Here is a 21,334-nt window from a genome sequence, read left to right on the forward strand (position 1 = left end):
ATAGAATGATGTTTTAAAATTACATGATATTCTCAATTGACAGCAAAGGCATTTGACAAAAATCCAACACTGTTTCTTGAGAGAGAGCACTTGGAATACTAGGGAAGGTAACTTTCTCAACATAATAAAGGGCTGCTGCTAAGTCACTTCAGTCATGTCCGACTCTGTGTGACCCCATAGACGGAAGCCCACCAGGCTCCCCCGTCCCTGGGATTCTCCAGGCAAGAACACTGGAGTGGGTTGCCATTTCCTTCTCCAATGTGTGAAAGTGGTAAGTGAAGTCGCTCAGTCGTGTCCGACCCCTAGCGACCCCATGGACTGCAGCCTACCAGGCTCCTCCATCCATGGTATTTTCTAGGCAATAGTACTGGAGTGGCTTGCCATTGCCTTCTCTGATAATAAAGGGCACTTGTGAAAAACTCACAAGCTAACTTCTTTCTCAGTGGTAAGAGACTGAAATTGTTTCCTCTAAGGTCAACAACAGGATCAAAAATGCCCACTTTCACCACTGCAGTTTAACATTGTACTGGAAGTTCTAGCTATATCAAGTAGACAAGAAAAAGAGATATTAGGCATCTGTATGGGAAGGGAAGAAGAAAAGCTATTTCTGTACACATATGATGGGATCATAATTAATAGAAAATCATAATCATTAAAGGTTGCTAGAACTAATAAATTCAGCAAAGTTGAGGATACAAAATAGGGAGTGAAAGTGAGTCTCTCATTCTCACTGCTTATAAAAATAATTTTCTTAGAGATTTTTTTTGGTGTGCTGTGTGTTTGTCTATATAGTTTACATATATTTACAAGCATATAAAGTATACTTTAATGTGAATGAAATCAGAGTTTATACAGTTTGCTTTTTTGATTAACATATGCTTTTTGTGTGTTAAAAACCTATAGTTCCACCCCAGTTCTTTAATCAGCTTCCTGATACTCTGTGGGAACAGTGTAACAGTTTCTAACCAAGGATCATTTAGACTGCTCCCAATTTATTTGTATTTTAGATGTTACAGTGAACATTATTGATATGTGTATATACACACACATACCTGCCAATACATATTCAGAGGATAATTTCCCAGCAGAGAGTGATTAGTAAACATTAAAAAAAAAAAAGTTACATGTGTTTTAGGCTAGGGACCCTAAGACTGCTTACGTAGAGCTTTGTTGCACAGTGTGCCCACAGGGTGGCAGGAGAGGTCTATTAATCCTGACAACTGTGCATCATGCATTTCAAAAAACTGTTCACAGGCTGGTCTGGATATTGTTTCCTCCTAAATGATGTTACTGTTGTTAATTTGTAACAATGTTAAATATTTTTATAAGTTGAAACTGATACAATATTTTCAGTCAGTGGTCATAACCTGTGCTGCTGTTTATGGTAATGTGCCCCAAGTAAAGGAATCTAAAGACACAGTATTAATATCCTCTATGTGACAACCAATAAAAGAATGAATTACAACATCAATCTCTGAAAATCCAGGTTTTATGAATGACGATAGCAAAACATTTAGAATATTCCTAATCACGTTACTTTGCTGTTGTTCATTTGCTGTCATGTCCGACTCTTTGAGATCCCATTGACTGCAGCAAGCTAGGCTTCTCTGTCCTTCATTATCTCCCGGAGTTTGCTCAAACTCACGTCCATTGAGTTGATGATACTATCCAACCATCTCATCCTCTGTCATTCACTTCTCCTGCTTTCAGTCTTTCCCAGCATGAGCGTCTTTTCCACTACGTTACTTTGTAGTAATCAAATATTTTTCTAAAAGTGTTAGCCACAATAGTGCATAGAAATCATAAAGTCCCTAGATTTTTCCTAGTTGTGTCTTCTTGAGAGAAAACTGATGATTGTTTTGGACACCAGACCCCTTGGTCATGAGCCATCTTTGCAATGCCAGAAAACATAAGGGAAATGGATAGAATTAAACATGCCCAGAAGCAGAAATACAGAGCAGAACTTAGGCTATTTATGGGAGAGACTTAGTTCAGGAATTGTATGTAAGGATTGGGAAGAGGAATTAATTACATAGAAGCATATATCACAGAAAGTAAAGAGTCATAGAGGTATACTCTGTTTTAATAAAATATGAGAATCTCTTGGTTGTGTTGGAGTTGAGGATAGTTCTGACTCTGGTTAGAGCACTTGTCCCTGGATCCCAATAATATTCCTGCATAGGATCTTGGAAGATCCAGATGCTGATGGCAGCAGCTGGAACCCTGCCCCCCTGCCCTCCTATTCTGACTGCATGGCAGATTGAGGAGTCCCTTTAAATCAGATCTTCATGATCACTGTATCTGAGGATCAATTAAACATCAGGGCCTAGAGAAGAATATCCATCACAGTGGGAAAGGAACACCTCCAAACGTTCTTCAAGACTCCTTACCTGCTGGGAGATTGATTTTCTCCCTAATTTTTTAGTTTAAAAATCTGTTCTGCCACAGCAGTTTTCAAACTTATTTATTTTTAGCTGCAGACACTTGTAGCAGTGATATTTCAACATGGAATCTCAGTATATAGAACGTGAATAAAATAGCAAAAAGACTAGGACCAATGGTTGAAAAGTCTCCTGATTTACCGCACAGGTGGTTCCTGAAAATGGCAAGGTTTCCTGGAACTCGACCAGGTGGCTCTGCATGATGACAACAGATGGAACCCAACCCACCCCGGGCCAAGCCACTCACAGGTTCATGATCCCCTCAGAGTCATCCTTGACTCACTGAACAAGCAATTATCTGGAGCTCACTGTTGGTCAAGTACAGGAACCGATCCTGGGCACACAGAAACGAGCCAGGCCTGGGTCCCACCGCAGAGCTCAGGTGAGTGTGGGATGCCTTTCCAAACTCCAGAGCGCTGTGACCACCTCGACCGCTCATCAGCCCTGCCTGTTCCTAGGCCTTACCCCAGAGATGCCAATTCAAAAGCTAAGAGACGGGTGAAGCCTAGATACCTGCTTCCTTAATAAGGGTAATCTGGTGGGAGAGACAGAAACACAAACAGGTGTGGTACTTATAAAACACTGCTGAGAGTACGAGGGAGGTATCAGGAGCAGCCACAGGAGGGTGAGGGGGCGGGGAGCACCCCAGGGCACGGCCAAACAAAGCTTTGGAGGGGATGTGGCAGGCTGATGGGACAGCATTCTGCGGGGCCATCTAGGATTGAGCCAGGTCAGCAGGGATGGTCACAGCAGTTTTAACCACAGGCATGTACTCTGTCCTCATTAATTCCCAGTAGGCCAAAAGGACTTTTTTTTGTAGTAGTAGTAGTGCTCCCATGTCAAGAATGATGACACTAATGTTCAGGAGGTTAGCAATTTGCAAAAGGGGAGCCAGGACTGGAACCCAGGTTTGTTCCTCTTCAAACGCATTCCTTCAGCTGCAACTGTTAAATCGAATTGGCTCTTAAAGCATGTGGAAGATGGAATGGATTAAAACAGTCTGAAAGAGGTAAGTCCCTAAGGACTCAATAACTGGCTGGATGTAGGGTCGGGGAGTACTCCAGCTTGGTGCACCTGGGTGATGCCAGGGTCGTGGCCATTGACTCCTGGAAGAGGAATCTGCTTAGGGTGGGAGATGTATGACCATGATATGTTTGAGGTAGGACCCAGATGGGTAGGAGTGAGATGGAGAGACAGGTGAGAAGTCAGTGGAAACCAGGATACTCAGTGAGTCATTTGGGGAGCAGGTGTAGAGGGAGAAGAACAGAGGGGCAAAAGGTATGTGCAGGGGAGATGGGAAGGACCAGAAAAGAGGATGCAGAGGGAGCAGAGTTCCGGGAGAGAGACCAGTAGTTCTCTTGCAGAACAGAGGCCCATGGGGAGGGTGACAGACAGCACCTGTCACACTGGAAGCACAGTGGTGACTGATGAGAGGTTTCGGGAGCCTGTTCCGGTGGGGTAAAACTGCCAAGATGCTGCATGGTGGGGCTGTGGTGGGGCCAGGGGTTTCTATTCCTAACAGGCTCCCAGGTGATACAGCTGCTGCTGCTCCTGGACCAGACTTGGTGGAACAGAACAAGAGAAAGGGTGGTATTTGACCAAAAATGGAGGTAGTGGTACAGGACTTGAAGCAGGGCCATGCCTTTCATCTGTTATTCAATAGTCAACGATTTATTATGCACCTGTTGGGTTTCTGACTTGGGAATTGCCAAGGATGATGGTAACCTAGTTCCCGTAGTCTTAACACATGGTGGTTAAGTCTTGGAGGGAAGTACGTATAAGTAGTGATGGAGCCACTGAGGTGCTGGGACCTGACAGCTGTGTGTGAGGTGGCTTTGAAAGCGAGGCAGGTGCAGGTACAGTGAGCCAGGAGGCCACCCTCTATGGACTCCCACCCTCAGGTCCCACCTCCACCACTAAGTAGTATCTCTGCCCAGATGTTTCCTGGTTTGTTATTGTTTAGTTGCTCAGTTGTGTCTGACTCTTCGCAGCATGCCAGGCTTCCCTGTCTTTCTCTATCTCCCAGAGTTTGCTAAAAGTCATGTTCATGGTTAGGGTCTCAGTTTCCCCACAGATTCTCACTACAATGTCTTCTGTCACCATCCAGTCTGATTTCTTTAGCCTCATGCTCAATACGTATTTGTGGGAAATGCTGATTTTAAAAGATGATGCTTTTTAAAGCCAAATGACAGCCCTGAGCCCAGAGCCTAGAGCAAGGCATGTTTCACAGCTGGCCTGGCCACAGCAGCCAATCACTGCACAAGGCTGTGGGGGACTCCTGCAAACCTGGTGTCATCTCAGCTCAGCCCTCAGCTTTGTGATCATTGGATGGTTTTGCACCTCCATGAACCCCAGTCTGCTCTCGAATGAAACAGGGAAGAGCGCTGCTGTGGGAAGATTGCCCTGAGCATCCAGCTGCAGGTGGTGAAGATGGAGTGTGTGGAGTGTGGAGATGGTGGGCTGGGATCTCCTAGCCCAGGTCTTCTGGCTGCTTCCCCACTTTCCTAGCTTCACTGACTAGTCACAGAGGTAGGCCCGGGGCGCCCACTCCATGTGCATGTTGCACTGGGTGCTCCCTTGTCCCCAGTACATTAAGAAGAGGGTCACCCTGTTCTCATACTAGCATCTTGCTTCTTTGCACTTGAACTGTATTTGTTGCTGCTGCTGCTGCTAAGTCACTTCAGTCGTGTCCGACTCTGTGCGACCCCATAGACGGCAGCCCACCAGGCTGCCCGGTCCCTGGGATTCTCCAGGCAAGAACACTGGAGTGGGTTGCCATTTCCTTCTCCAATGTGTGAAAGCGAAAAGTGAAAGTGAAGTCTCTCAGTCGTGTCTGACCCTTAGTATTTGTTGCTAGTGGGAGGTAAAAATCTGAAAAAAAATCATTTTTTCCCAGTGTAAAAGGAATCTCTCCTTACCCTTTTCTTAGAGCATTTACTCTAGAATCCTTATAGGTTGTCTTTTTGAGATGTATGTAAACATTTTTAAAGGCCAAATAGGCCTTTAGCTAGTTGAACAATCTAGGAATGTTTTCTTCTCAGGGATCTGGATGACAAAGGAGTCATCCTTTTGAGATGTCAGCCTAAGTTCCAGGGAGCACCAGGCTTCCAGTTGCAACCCCACCTACTATGGGAGTGATAAATGTATCTCCTTTGGGTGAAGACAAGTAGTGAACCCAAGGGGCCACTCCAGTGGCCGGGTGAATTTAGGATGAGCTCTGACAAGTAGTGCTGTCAGTCCTCATACTTGAGAGGTGGTAGCGAGGGTCTCAGCAACGTGGCTACATAAAGGGTTGGATTTCTTGGAGTCTTCAAATCCCGAGGCGGAGGGGCTGCGAGGAGTCTCACGTTCTGATTTAAGGCCTTACTACACCTTCTGCTTCCTTCCTCCTCCGCTCGGTGGAGAGGCTTGTCGGGCTGGCAGGACACAGTTACGCATCCTTTCCCACTGTGGGAACCTGCCTAGCTGGAAGGGGCTTTCGGAGACTGGACCATCTGACCTATAGGAATGAACCCTATAGGCGCTCCGCGCCCACCGCCCACACGACTGCGGTCCGCGCCCCTCGGCGGAGCCATGGGACCGCCACTCACGTGATGTGCAGGCTCAGCGCCGAGTCCCGCCCCGCCCACCGTGTGCTCACGCTCCGCCCCTGAACGGAGCGCAGCATCCCGGGGCCTGGAGCGTCCCTGGCCGCGCTCTGCGGTGAGATGAGGGTCTGGAGCTCAGAGCACGTGTTCGGGTGAGCGGGCTGAGGCCACAGTGGGTCCAGACCCACCTGGGCTTGACCCGCGGCCTCGAGGAGGGCGGGCTCTGTTACTCTTTGCGGTGCGGGGTGGGCAGTGATGCGCTCCAGGGCCCAGGGTGAGGGGACGGCATCCTCGGCTCCGCAGGCCTGGTCTTACCTCGCGCGGGGCCATCACTGGGGTGGGGGCGGGATCCTCTGTGCGGCTGACCACCGGTTCCAGAGGGAGCCAGCCTGGGCACGTGGGGCTCTGTGGCCGCGAACGCAGGTGGGCATGGAAAGCCTCCAGCTGCTTACAAGTGTTCTCCTAACCTAGGTGGTATCGTCTCTTGTCTACTTCCTCTGTGACACTCGGAGCTCATTCTTTCATATTTTTTAAGTAACAGATTTTTAAATTCTTTGCTCCCACTTAGAATAGCATTTCCATTTTTTAATTTAAAAAAGTACTTTGTCCTTTTCATGTAAAATTATAACTAAAATTTATCAATGGGTTTAAAACCTCTGAAATTATTTTAGTGAAATCTTTAGACTTGATGGGATTCAATTTTAGTGTTGATTTTTGTACAGCCTGCAGCCTTTCTCAACTGGGTTCCATTCCCAGACTGACTCCAGAGATTTTCTCAGTTCTCCCAAGGATGGGGCATGCCAGCACCGTCTGGATGGAAGGGGGTACAAGTAAGTCCCTGGGAATGATGGATGCCCAGGCTGTGCAGCTCAGGCCAGGAGATTTTGGTTGATAAACAGAAGTGATTTGTCAGCTCTGAAAAGTCACTGTTGATAATATTCACCCATTTAAATCATACAATTCAAATCGTACAAATCAATCAAATCAGAGATTTGTAGTAAATTTACATAGTTGTACAACATCTCTGTAGTCCAGAGCATTTCCTCATCCTCCAAAGACCCCTCATGCCCATCTGCAGTCACTCTCCAGTCTCCTTCTCAGACAGATTAGTATCTGCTTGTATTTCTATGAATTTGCCTTTTCTGGACGTTTCTCATAAATGCAGTCATATACCACATGGTCTTTTGTGTCTGGCTGCTTTTATTTAGCTTCATTGTTGTGGGAGCCTGCATTCCTGCTTCAGTCCTCACCTCATTGGTTTTGTGTCCTGGCACATAGTTGTTCTCACTGAGGGACTGAGGAATATCAAGGGGACCAGGTGCCCTTTGAAATGAGGGCAACTGTCCACCAGAAGAGTTCCCGTCAATCCATGAGCTGCTGTGGAAGGCATGGATCTCCTGTCACTGATTTGTCAACTTAAAAGCCAAGTGCCTTGATGAAAATTGACAAATGTGAAAGACAGCTGAGAGGAGGCTACACGGCTGCCAGGGTGGGTCATGAGATGCTGTGTGGCAGGTGGCACTGCACCAGCGGGATGTTGCAGAGTTGGAAGCCTGACTTTCTAGCTGAACTTACTGTAGACTTTCCCCTCGCTTAGTCCCTTGAAATGCCTGATTTTTTTCCTTTGAGGATTACATACTTTTCTTTTTCTTTCTACACTTGTTCTCTTTTTATACGTTTGTTGAATATTTGATTGGAAATATTAAAATTTACTCTTGAAAGGCCAAAAATAATCAGGCACAAAGACTTAAAATTTTTTAAATTGAAATAGTTGATTTACAGTGTTGTGTTAGTTTGGGGGTTTTGTTTTTTGTGGCCACATTAGGGATCTTAGTTCTCTGACTAGGAATCGAATCTGCGCTCCCTGAAATGAAAGTGCAGAATCTTAACCACTGGACTGCAGTGTGTGTGTGTGTATTCTGTTTTAGACTCTTTTCCTTTGTAGGTTATTACAAGATACTGGGTATAGTTCCCTGTGCTTACACAGGTCCTTGTTAGTTATTTATTTTATATATATTGTGTATATTTTAATTCCAGACTTCTAATTTAATCCCCTTCTCCCCCTTGGTAATCATAAATTTGTTTTCTATGTCTGTGAGTGTGTTTCTTTTTGTAAGTAAGTTTGTTTGTATCATTTTTTTCCCCTAGATTACACATATAGAAAATATCCTATGATATTTGTCTTGGCCTGACTTACTTCACTTGATATAATAATCTCTAGGTTCATCCATGTTGCTGCAAATGACAGTACTGCATCCTTTTTTCTGGCTGTATGGTATTACATCATGTATATTCTTTATCTGTTCCTCTGTAGATGGACATTTAGGTTACTTCCATATCTTAGCTGTTGTAAATAGGGCTGCTGTGAACATTGGGGTGCGTGTATCTTTTAGAATTATAGTTTTCTCCAGATATATGCCCAGGAGTGGGATTGCAGGATCATATGGTAGCTTTTGAGAAACCTCCATACTGTTCTCCATAGTGGCTGTATCACTTTACATTTCCACCAACAGTGTAGGAGGGTTCTGTTTTCTTCACACCCTCTCCAGCATTTGTTATTTGTAGACTTTTGATGATGGCCATTCTGACCAGTGTGAAGTGGTACCTTATTGTTGTTTTGATTTGCATTTCTCTAATAATTAGCAATGTTAAACATCATTTCATGTGCTTACTGGCCATTTGTATGTCTTCTTTTTAAAGTTTTTTAAAATTATTTTTTTTGGAGTATAGTTGCTGCCCTCTGTATGTCTTCTTTGGAGGTAAAATGTCTACTTAGATCTTATGCCCCTCCCCTATTTTCTGTATTGAGCTGTTGGTATATTTTGAAAATTAACCAGTTGCATCATTTGCAAAATTTTCTCCCATTCTGTAGGTTGTCCTTTTGTTTATGGTTTCCTTTGCTGAGGTGCAAAATATTTTGATTTTGTCAAGTTTTCCTCCAGTGTTCATGCACTGAAGAAACCCTAGGAATGGAGATCAGACAGAACTGAGAGCAGTGTAAACCCGAAGTAGAGGAGAGCTCTTTGGTTTAAAGTAGCTTAAATAGTAGTGGAAAACACAGGATTGAAATAAAAACATACAGAAAGGGGCACTTAAAAATTAACAGGCTTATAATTGCAGGTTTATAAATCCCATCTTCACAGTACTGATTGAGGTTTCAGGTGGACCTATAACAAAATCTTTACTGGCACAAACAGTATGAGTAGATTTCTAACAAAGTCAAGGCTGTATGCTGTGTGGGTTCTAGCCGACCCCAGGACTTTTAATGATGGCTATCTAGTAGGCAGTGTCATCTCAGGGAAGTAGGGTTTAGAGGAGAGACTGCCCTAAAGCAGGCTTGCTCTCTGACTGGGATCGGGGAAAGACCCCCCACCCTTTTTAAATAAGAGAAATGAGGCTCTTCAGGCAGGAGCTATAGTGCCCAGTGTCTGATGTCCCCACCCTAGTGTTGTTCCCTCCTCACTGCCACATGCGGTTATGAACCTGCTGGGTAGCCTCCTGAAGGTCCACTTGACCTTTCTGTGTTTACCCTTAAACAGAATGTACTATTGTTCATTGTTTTAAACTAGAAATGACTGGCACCATCTTGTACAGTGCTTTTCAGTTTCCTTTTTTCTCAACATTTTTCTCAACAATGTGTTCCTGAGATGTGTGTGTGTATCTGTTTGAGATCTGTGCATATATGTATATATATACACCATTTATCCTTGCTCTTATTGAAGGGTCATAATTTCTCCCTTACTAAAAATCATGCTGTGGCTACCACTTCTGTATCTATTTGTGATTTATGTAATCAAGGGCTTACGTAGGCCAGAAGTCCTCAAACTTCTCAAACTCTTCAGCATCAGGACCTCTTTACACTCTTAGAAAAAATTCAGTTCAGTTCAGTCGCTCAGTCGTGTCCGACTCTTTGTGACCCCATGAATCGCAGCATGACAGGCCTCCCTGTCCATCACCAACTCCCAGAGTTTACCCAAACTCAGGACTCAGGTCCATCGAGTCGGTGATGCCATCCAGCCATCTCATCCTCTGTTGTCCCCTTCTCCTCCTGCCTCCAATCCCTCCCAGCATCAGGGTCTTTTCCAATGAGTCAACCCTTCACATGAGGTGGCCAAAGTATTGCAGTTTCAGCTTTAGCATTAGTCCTTCCAATGAACACCCAGGACTGATCTCCTTTAGGATGGACTGGTTGAATCTCCTTGCAGTCCAAGGGACTCTCAAAAGTCTTCTCCAACACCACAGTTCAAAAGCATCAATTCTTTGGCACTCAGCTTTCTTTATAGTCCCAACTCTCACATCCATACGTGACTACTGGAAAAACCACAACCTTGACTATGCCAAACCTTTGCTGGCAAAGTAACGTCTCTGCTTTTTAATATGCTGTCTAGGTTGGTCATAATTTTCTTTCCAAGGAGTAAGTGTGTTTTAATTTCATGGCTGCAGTCACCATCTGCAGTGATTTTGGAGCCCAAAAATATAAAGTCTGCCACTGTTTCCCCATCTGCTGCTGCTGCTAAGTCACTTCAGTCGTGTCCGACTCTGTGTGACCCCATAGACAGAAGCCCACCAGGCTCCCCTGTCCCTGGGGTTCTCCAGGCAAGAATGCTGGAGTGGGTTGCCATTTCCCTCTCCAGTGTGTGAAAGTGAAAAGTAAAAGTGAAGTCGCTCAGTCGTGTCTGACCCTTAGCGACCCCACAGACTGCAGCCTACCAGTCATTTCCCATGAAGTGATGGGACCAGATGCCATGATCTTTGTTTTTTGAATGTTGAGCTGTAAGCCAACTTTTTCACTCTCCTCCTTCACTTTCATCAAGAGGCTTTTTAGTTCCTCTTCACTTTCTGCCATAAGGGTGGTGTCATCTGCATATCTGAGGTTATTGATATTTCTCCCAGCAATCTTGATTCCAGCTTGTGCATCTTCCAGCCCAGCATTTCTCATGATGTACTCTGCATATAAGTTAAATAAACAGGGTGACAGTATACAGCCTTGACTTACTCCTTTTCCTATTTGGAACCAGTCTGTTGTTCCATGTCCAGTTCTGACTGTTGCTTCCTGACCTGCATACAGATTTCTCAAGAGGCAGGTCAGGTGGTCTGGTATGCCCATCTCTTTCAGAATTTTCCACAGTTTATTGTGATCCACACAGTCAAAGGCTTTGGCATAGTCAATAAAGCAGAAATAGATGTTTTTCTGGAACTCTCTTGCTTTCTCCATGATCCAGCGGATATTGGCAATTTGATCTCTGGTTCCTCTGCCTTTTCTGAAACCAGCTTGAACAACTGGAAGTTCACGGTTCACGTATTGCTGAAGACTGGCTTGGAGAATTTTGAGCATGACTTTACTAGCGTGTTAGATGAGTGCAATCGTGCGGTAGTTTGAGCATTCTTTAGCGTTGCCTTTCTTTGGGATTGGGATGAAGACTGACCTTTTCCAGTCTTTTGGCCACTGCTGAGTTTTCCAAATTTGCTGGCATATTGAGTGCAGCACTTTCACAGCACCATTTTGGTGTGGGTTAAATCTACTAATATTTACCATATTAGAAATTAAGACTGATAAATTTTAAAATATTTATTAAAATTAACCATAATAAGCATATTACATTAACATAAATTACATTTTTTTGATTTTAAAAACCTGTAGCTTCCAAAACCCTTCAAAGTAGTAAGAGTGGCGCTGTTTGTTTTCTGCTGACCTCTGTAACGTCAGGCCGCATAGATGCCGACTTGATGCTCCCATCAGCTTCTGCATTCAGTGTTGCAGTCTGTTGTTTTGGCTCAAGTAAATGATTAAAACCCAGCCTCACACACTGTACGTGAGTAAAACCTACGTGGGAAAGGTAGCAGTATTTCAGAAATCTTTAAAAATAGTCATGGCTATTCTTTGCTACTACAGCAAAACAAACCATAGTTTCTCAGATTAATTGTAGCAGGAAACCTGATACCATGACTGACCAGTGTAATTGGCCTGTCTGGTACTTTGAATGACTCCTTCTCCCTGTGAATTGTGACATGTTGCACTGGTCACTAGGCTGTGTGGTTACCGGGTACAACGTGGAGCAAGCATTGGGTAGTGATGCCAGCTTTCTAAAAGTCCAATTGTCTCTGTGAAGCTCAAACTCTGTCTTTGGCAGCAAATGCTGTCAGATATTTTCCTCTAAGTAACAGGATCACTTCATTGATCTTTGAGCAGACTCCTGTCCAACACCCAAGTCTGAATGACTACAGTTTGTGTTCAGTGGTTTAGAGGAGAAGTGATAGCCGGGAAGCACTGGACTGGACCACTGGACTCCCCCCCACCCAGCAACCCCCTCCCCATCCTGCAGCCACCAGTGCTTCCAACCACAGTGAGGCCTCCCAGTCCTTCTTGTGACCTTGCTTAGAGCCAGGGGTCCCGGTGTGGAAATGAGACCTTTTACTCTCTTATCAGGGACAGACCCTGGTGCTGGTGGACTTTCTGAGTGCACAGCTCAGCAATGAGCGCCAAACAGCCTGGCCTGGCTGTCACTCCTGGGGAGAGGCCATCAGTTGTGGCCTCACTGGGGCTCCCGCAACCTTGGCTGGTGTCCTGCAGCTAGGAGGACAGGCCCTCTCAGCAGCGGCCAGGCTCCCAGAGGGGCCCGGGAGCTAGCTTTGTTGTCCTTACTTCAAGAACTGCTGGGCTGGCCCAGGGTTGCTTGGGCTCCAAGGACTTTTCCTACATTTTTTTTTTTTTTGAGTCATTATGGGTGTTTTGGAATTATGCAAAAGAGGAGGCTGGAATAATGAGCACCAGCACCCTCCTCTGGTCTGTGGGAGTCTCATGACCGATACTTGCTCAGGCCACTGCCCCTTACAGTGGGTTGCTGTAGGCAAGACCTCAGACCTCACCCCACTTCCTCTTTCCTACACTCTGAGCATAGAGCTGCCTGTTCTTCCTTTCTAGTACCCTGGTGTGGCACCCAGAATTGCACCCTCCCTGGCTGCTAGCCCAGCCATGTGCCCCCGGCCCTCAGTGCTGCTGCTGCTGCTTTCTCGAAATGCAGGCATAGAGGCCTTCCTGGGGCAGCTCCCAGGCCTGTGTATCACTCTGAGCCTCGGCTGGGGACCTTTATCCCAAGGATGAATTTCATCAACCAGAATCTCCCAGGGGTGGGGCCGGTTCATATATTCACCTGTAGGCCTGGCTTCCTGCTCTCACGTTCTCCCGACACTTGACATTTTAGACTCCTCAGCTTTAGCCAATCAAATGAGTATTAGGGTATTTTCTTTTCTTTTTTTAAAAAAAATTAATTTATTTTTGGCTGTGCTGAGTCTTCATTTCTGCACCCAGGCTTTCTCTAGTTGCGGTAAGCAAGGGCTGCCCTTTGTTGTGATATGCACGCTTCTCATTGTGGTAGCTTCTCTCGTTGTAGAGCACAGCCTATAGGTTCGCAGACTCGGTAGTTGTTGCTTATGGGCTTTGTTGCTCTGTGGCTTGTGGAATCTTCCTGGACCTGGGATCCAACTCATGTTCCCTGCATTGGCAGGCAGATTCTTAACCACTGGACCATTAAGCAAGTCCCTGAGCTATTTTCTTTAACCAAGAAGTGTGTGATACTAACTTGTGTATTTAAACCTTGTGATTAAAAAAATATACTGTGTTTATTCTTTTCCTGCATTCTATTGATGTGTGGAATTATTTTTATGAATATTTTAAACATATTGTGCTTAGTTGAAATCATCTGTTAGAAAGATGCAAGGTTTCTATATAAAATATACTTCGTGTGAGATGTGATTTATTACAAATATTTGTCAACTTTTAGATAGTTTCAAGTAATTTTAGAAGGCATAGCCTATTCTGCATAATGATTTTTATGGGACCTCTCTGGGAGCCTGACTTACAAAGTGCACATACAGCTTCACTCACTGAGAAAGCTCCCCCTTCTGTTCTCATGAGTCTGTGGGTGCTCCCTTCTTCCCCAGAGTGTGGTGCACTGTGGCCCTGATGGTGGTTTCCCAAGAAGAAAGTCTCCCTGTACTCTGCTGAGTGATCAGGACCAGCTTTGTCTCTGCTCCTTCATCCCCTTATGTTGGATCTGGTGGATGCGTTAGCACAATGACACAATTCCACAGCTTGGAAAAACATCTCTGTGTTAAAGAGCAGGGTGTCTGGACCTGAGTGCGGAGGCCATTGGTGTGACTGAAAGATCATGGAGTAAGGGCTGGGAGGCCTGACTGTCATCTGCATCCTCTTGCTAACTTTTTGACCTGGGATGAGCCTTTTATGCCAAAGAATGCTCAAACTACCGCACAATTGCACTCATCTAACACGCTAGTAAAGTCATGCTCAAAATTCTCCAAGCCAGGCTTCAACAGTACGTGAACCGTGAACTTCCAGATGTTCAAGCTGGTTTCAGAAAAGGCAGAGGAACCAGAGATCAAATTGCCAACATCCGCTGGATCATGGAAAAAGCAAGAGAGTTCCAGAAAAACATCTATTTCTGCTTCATTGACTATGCCAAAGCCTTTGACTGTGTGGATCACAATAAACTGTGGAAAATTCTGAAAGAGATGGGAATACCAGACCACCTGACCTGCCTCTTGAGAAACCTGTATGCAGGTCAGGAAGCAACAGTTAGAACTGGACATGGAACAACAGACTAGTTCCAAATACGAAAGTGTGTACATTAAGGCTGTATATTGTCACCCTGCTTACTTAACTTATATGCAGAGTACATCATGAGAAATGCTGGGCTGGAAGAAGCACAAGCTGGAATCAAGATTGCCGGGAGAACTATCAATAACCTCAGACATGCAGATGACACCACCCTAATGTCAGAAAGTGAAGAGGAACTAAAAAGCCTCTTGATGAAAGTGAAGGAGGAGAGTGAAAAAGTTGGCTTACAGCTCAACATTCAGAAAACAAAGATCATGGCATCTGGTCCCATCACTTCATGGGAAATAGATGGGGGAACCATGGAAACAGTGTCAGACTTTATTTTTTTGGGCTCCAAAATCACTGCAGATGGTGACTGCAGCCATGAAATTAAAAGATGCTTTCTCCTTGAAAGAAAAGTTATGACCAACCTAGACAGCGTATTAAAAAGCAGAGACGTTACTTGGCCAACAAAGGTTTGGCATAGTCAAGGCTATGGTTTTTCCAGTAGTCACGTGTGGATGTGAGAGTTGGGACTATAAAGAAAGCTGAGCACCAAAGAATTGATGCTTTTGAACTGTGGTGTTGGAGAAGACTCTTGAGAGACCCTTGGACTGCAAGGAGATCCAACCAGTCTATCCTAAAAGAAATCAGTCCTGAATATTCGTTGGAAGGACTGATGCTGAAGCTGAAACTCCAATACTTTGGCCACATGATGCGAAGAGCTGACTCATTTGAAAAGACCCTGATGCTGGAAAAGATTGAAGGCGGGAGGAGAAGGGGACGACAGAGGATGAGATGGTTGGATGACATCACCAACTTGATGGACATGAGTTTAAGTAAACTTCGGGAGTTGGTGACGGACAGGAGGCCTGGCGTGCTGCAGTCCATGGGGTCGCAAAGAGTCGGACACAACTGAGCAACTGAACTGAACTGAGCCTTTTATGAGGATAAAGTAAATTCATGGTCAGTGAATTTGACAAAGTAAATTTCATGGTCAATGACCAATGATAAAGTTATATTTCAAAAGGACATCAAATATGGAACATTCTTCAATATGTTCACGATCTTTGATGTTTAATTTAGTAATTCCACTCTATAAATTCATCCTAAAGACAGACAGACATGTTGAAAGGCTGGTGTGCACACATGTTCACTACTGCCTTCATTTTACAGTAAAGGTTGGACGCAATCAAAATAATCTGCCAGAGGGGACTGGCTGTCCCACAGGGTGACCTTTTGTGCAGCTAGTTACAGTCCTCTATTTCTGAAAATAGCCTCATGATGCAGGAAAGTGCTCATCATCTGTTCCATGTAAAAAGCAGCTGATTTGTGCGTGCATGGAGCATGACCCCAGTTTAATTTCTAAGTGTGTGCATGTCTGCATGGATGCATGTCTCCAGGTCTTGAGTCTGGACTGTCATCTGGGGAAGGATGTGTTGCGGAGACACCTGCCTTGGTGGCTGGAGACACCTGCTTGCTGGGTACCTCCTGGAGGAACGGTCAGGACAGCAAGGCCTGGGGAATGTCCTCCCTGAGGACCTGACTCTGTGCCCTTTGTGGCCTTCTGGCATTTGGCCTCAGCGGGCCTGGAGCCCTGGGAGCAGGGGCAGCTGTGCAGGCTCTGATGGCAGGAAACCAACAGGGACGCTGGTGTATACCTCTCTTCTGGGCTCAGGACCAGAGGGAGGGGTGGCGTCTGCAGGACAAGCCTTGGGGGCGGCATGGGAACACACGCACAGATTTGTCTCCAGATAGTGGAATTGTGGATTTTTGTTTTCCTCATCTTTTTCAAAATTCAGACACTTTAATAATCAGAAAAAAATATGTAGCCATTTCAGGTCACATACTGCTTATTTTTTTTTTGGGGGGGGGGAAATATGATTCTTCTTTCAAATAGAATGAAAGAAACAGTAAGAAAGAAAAATGCCATTTAGGATAAATAATGAATTCTGAACTTTAGTTTTCCAATTTGTCTAGCCAGTGTCAAATTTTGTCTTAAAGGAAAAAAAAAATCAAAACAAAAAACCGAGGGACAAGCAGTCCAAAAATAGCTGTTGATAGGTTGTTGTTTAGTGCTAAGTATTGTCTGATTCTTAAGCAACTCCATGGACCGTAGCCTGCCAGGGTCCTCTGTCCATGTGTTTTCTCAGGCAAGAATACTGCAGTGGGTCGCCATTTCCTTCTCCAGGGGATCTTCCCAACCCAGGGATAGATTGGCAAGATCTCCTTGATTGGCAGGAGGATTCTATACCACTGAGTTGCTAAGGAATATGTTCAGTTCAGTTCAGTCGCTCAGTCGTGTCCAACTCTTTGCAACCCCATGAATCACAGCACGCCAGGCCTCCCTGTCTATCACCAACTCCCGGAGTTCACTCAAACTCATGTCCATTGAGTCGGTGATGTCATCCAGCCATCTCATTCTCTGTCATCCCCTTCTCCTCCTGCCCCCAACCTTTCCCAGCATCAGAGTCTTTTCCAGTGAGTCAACTCGTCGCATGAGGTGGCCAAAGTATTGCCGTTTCAGCTTTAGCATTAGTCCTTCCAATGAACACCCAGGATTGATCTTCTTTAGAATGGAGTGGTTGGATCTCCTTGCAGTACAAGGGACTCTCAAGAGTCCTCCAGCACCACAGTTCAAAAGCATCAATTCTTTGGCAATCAGCTTTCTTCACAGTCCAACTCTCACATCCATACATGACCACAGGAAAAACCATAGCCTGGACCAGACGGACCTTTGTTGGCAAAGTAATGTCTCTGCTTTTTAATATGCTATCTAGGTTGGTCATAACTTTCCTTCCAAGGAGTAAGCGTCTTTTAATTTCATGGCTGCAGTCAGCATCTGCAGTGACCTTGGAGCCCCAAAAATAAAGTCTGACACTGTTTCCACTGTTTTTCCATCTATTTCCCATGAAGTGATGGGACCAGATGCCATGATCTTTGTTTTCTGAATGTTGAGCTTCAAGCCAACCGTTTCACTCTCCTCTTTCACTTTCATCAAGAGGCTTTTGAGTTCCTCTTCACTTTCTGCAATAAGGGTGGTGTCATCTGCATATCTGAGGTTATTGATATTTCTCCCAGCAATCTTGATTCCAGCTTGTGCTTCTTCCAGCCCAGCATTCACACTTACTGTGAATGTCCAGGAGTCTCCAGCGGAGGTGTGGGTCGGTGGTGGCCTGCTGCAGGGTCGGGGTCTCTAAGTGCAGCAATGTCTGCACAGGATCTTTTGAAGGAGGTCACCATTATCTTCATTACCTCCATCATAGTTTGGTCTCAGGTCCCACAAACTGCTTAGAAGCTGGAGCAAAGCAGTTGCTCTGGACCTCATAGCTAGGCAGGTATGCCATCCTGGCTTGTGGCACGAGGCTGCAGTACGGAGGCAGGTGGGTGGTCAGCAAAGGGCTCCTGCAGTCATTGTGGCTGTGTGGTCAGAGGCAGGGCCCTGGCCTTGCAGCCTGTGGAGCAGCATAGTTAGTGTGTGTGTGTTGAGGTCAGTGGCGGTGACAGATAGGGGATGGGAACATTGTGTCACTGTCCAGAAGCCTCCTACCAAAATGTCCTGCCTCCTTAGGCTATGGGGGACTGGCGAAGGAGGGATCCTCAGCTAAGCAGGGCCGGCCTAGCCTGAGCCTGCTCTGCACCCCTGCCTACCCCCTGGTCGCTGGGAGGATCAGGGATCCAGGATCTGGAACAAGCTTGAGGGTCAGGTTGACCTGACTTTGAACACACTGCCACTCAATGCTGGTGGTTGTGTCTCCTCCAGCCACCCATGGGACACGGTCATCAAGGCGGCCATGAGGAAGTACCCGAATCCCATGAACCCCTGTGTTGTGGGTGTCGACGTGCTGGAGCGCAGTGTGGATGGCCGGGGCCGGCTTCACAGCCACCGCCTCCTCAGCACCGAGTGGGGGCTGCCCAGCCTCGTGAGAGCGGTGAGCCCCTTGGGAGCCCAGCTACGCCAACACAGCCTGTCTACACCTGCCAGCCTGGCTCGCACCCATATGCAGGGAGTGTCAACCTTCCCATTTGGGCTTTCTGGGAAACCTGAGAGATAGTTTGTTCTCTGTGAATTAATTGTTCACTTGAGTGTTCAGCATGTCCCCTGACCCACCTGAGGTAGCGATACCCCCGACAGGAGACCCAAACCCCCACAGCCCTCTTCCCCACCTCTGAATGCCCCATTACAGCTCCATCGCCCTGCCAGGTGTGGCCTGAGCCCCAGAGCTGGCTCTGCACAGCGGTGGTCAGGGGGGTGGGGCAGGGGGCAAGGTTGGTCCTCAGCTGACTTACCAGCCAGACCTTGACTTCAGTGCCCCAGGTCCTGCCCCACTTTCTCCTCCATCTCAGTGCCGGCCCCTCCATCCTTGATTTATGTGTCCGTCTGTCCCACCTGCTCGACACCAGCTGCTGGAGGAGCTGGAAGTGCTGCTGCAGCCTGATTGAAGAAGTTAGTAGCTGATCTGAAGTGACATGCAGTGTTTGAGGGTATGACAACGTCACCATGCTGGTTTCACTTTGTTTTTCAGATTTTGGGGACCAGTAGGACTTTGACATACATCAGAGAACATTCTATTGTGGATCCAGTGGAAAAGAAAATGGAGCTCTGCTCCACCAATGTAAGCAGTAGCCACAATGGTGCATAATGTCTTCATTTAATTGTTTCCAGCCCACCTTTGGTCTGTGATCTTTTAATAGAAAGGCTGGGTTTGCTTTAGCAGTATCTTGTCTTTTTATTCCAGTGTAAAAACATATTGAAGAACACACATAATGATGTGAACACACCTTTGTAACCAGGGGACAGACTCCTGCCTCGCTATTGCCCCCCGCCCCCTCTCAGCTGCTGCCTTGCCCGCAGCAGCACATGTGTCTCTTAGCAGCCACTGAAACAGCCACTTCCTCCTGCCTTCCTCTGTCCTGTCTCACAATCAGGAACCATTGATATTGGCCTGATGCATATTCAGAGTGTTGGGGGAATTGGTTGGCTGGAGCATGGTTATGCCAGCCCCTTACCCTGTGGGTGGGGTCACTGCAGATGCAAGCTCCCAGTTGACCCCCTGGACCTTAGTCAGTGGCCCCTTCCCTCAGGCCAGGCAGCCCTTCCACAGAGGCAGAGTGAGCTGGGCGAGTGTTTGTACATTGGCCTTTCCTGACGGTTTATATATTGTTCTCTTATCTACTTAGAAAATTCCACTTCCTCTTTGCAGAAAGCCAAGTTGTCAGTAGAGGGGGCTAGTTCTGGCTCAGGAGAAAGGGGAGGAGGAGGGTTGAAGGGATGGCTTTGGGGAGGACAGGTGATCACCAAGTTGCTGTGTGGCTGCGAGTGTTAGTGATCAGCCTTTCTGAGTCTCACGCTCCTCATCTAAAAAAGAAAGAACAGACCTCACAGTGTGGTTGAGGATCAAGGAAAGAAAATAAGGTTTATTAAACACAGCGTCTTGCATAAAAATATTGCATATAAAGTGGTGACTGCTCATGAGCCAGGCTCAGGTTTGGGTGGGGTGTGGAGGGAGGGTGGTGTCACCAGAACAGCAGCCAGGATGTGTGTGCCTCGGTGTTCCTTCTGCTCTGGCTCCAGTAAGTGTAAGTGTGGAGTTGTGAGAGTGTGGGCAGTCTGGGAAGAAATGCAAGAGAAGTAGAGCCTACAGCCATTGTGTCCTTTTTTAAGATCACACTCACAAACTTGGTGTCAGTGAGTGAGAGGCTGGTGTACACACCCCACCCGGAGGACCCAGGAAAGTAAGTGGACTGAACTGTGGGGCGGGGTGGGGGCAGGGGCTCCCCCTCCAGACTGCTCAGCCTCTCACCTCCAGCGCACTCTCCTGCAGGACCGTGCTCACCCAGGAAGCTGTCATCACTGTGAAGGGAGTCAGCCTCGGCAGCTATCTGGAGAGTTTAATGGCCAACACAATATCGTCCAACGCAAAGAAGGTACCACCTCTCACTGTTGGGGGTGGGATGGCCAAAGGAGCGGGCATCCTACTGAGCGTATGCAGTGGGGAGGGCCCCAGGCCTGCGGGGAGCAGAGGTCAGTGAGGCAAGCCACCACTTCCAGCAGCAGCTGAGCTACCTGGGCTCTTAACAAGACAGACCCCACACATCCAGAACAAGTGTGGGTGTGGGCATGTAGGACACTCAAGACTTTTAGCAGTTTTGTATTTAACTGGCAGTTTGAGTACCTCTGGCAGGATTTGGGAGTGAACCTTGTGGAGGGACCCCGGGAGGGATAGGTCCCAGACTGTGTGGGTGCTAGGGCCCAAATCTTTGCCCGGGCATGCAGTCCCCTCTCTGCCATCCCCCGCTCTCCCTTCCCCCTTGGTTTCTGTCTGTGACCAATGGCACGGCACCTAAGCCTTCCCTTCCTAGTGCACTCAGGTCAGGGCTTGGCTGAGAGCTATTTATGCTTGCATTTAGGCACATTTGTCCAGTCACAATACAGGACCTGTCTGCTGTGTTTCTGAAAAATCCAGATTTGAGGAAGGTTGAGATAGCTTAGCTCAGGGTAGTGTCCCCCGCTTCCAACCCAGAGCAGCACTCATCACATCCACACTTCGAGCCCAGAGGACAGAGCTGGCACGATTCACTTTTTGTGTCCATGGTCTGGCTTAGGGCAGGCTTGAGTGTTTGCCAAGAAGAATATTTTACAAGGAAGGCAACTCTCAACAAGGACAGAGTCCCTTAGCCCTTTTTGAGAA

The 21,334-nt window shown here is 46.6% G+C and overlaps 1 protein-coding gene across 2 annotated transcripts in view; it reads left to right on the forward strand.

Annotated features, from left to right (window-relative positions):
- PRELID3A (PRELI domain containing 3A) overlaps nt 1–21,334 on the forward strand; it is a 50,863-nt gene that overhangs the window by 18,532 nt on the left and 10,997 nt on the right. The window contains exons 2-6 of one of the 2 annotated variants that reach the window (XM_088833441.1): nt 2,590–2,823; nt 18,406–18,574; nt 19,169–19,258; nt 20,308–20,378; nt 20,453–20,570. In XM_088833441.1, coding sequence (XP_088689567.1) covers nt 18,437–18,574; nt 19,169–19,258; nt 20,308–20,378; nt 20,453–20,570 — 417 coding nt within the window. In that variant the 5' untranslated portion in view covers nt 2,590–2,823; nt 18,406–18,436. Of the gene's footprint in view, nt 1–2,589; nt 2,824–6,101; nt 6,181–18,405; nt 18,575–19,168; nt 19,259–20,307; nt 20,379–20,452; nt 20,571–21,334 lie in introns of those variants that run through there. The other variant, XM_055417242.2, reaches the window with a different exon arrangement.

The sequence above is a fragment of the Moschus berezovskii genome, chromosome 28, assembly GCF_049115385.1.
Source record: "Moschus berezovskii isolate FMDL1 chromosome 28, NW_MosBer_1.0, whole genome shotgun sequence".
Taxonomy (NCBI): Eukaryota; Metazoa; Chordata; class Mammalia; order Artiodactyla; family Moschidae; genus Moschus; species Moschus berezovskii.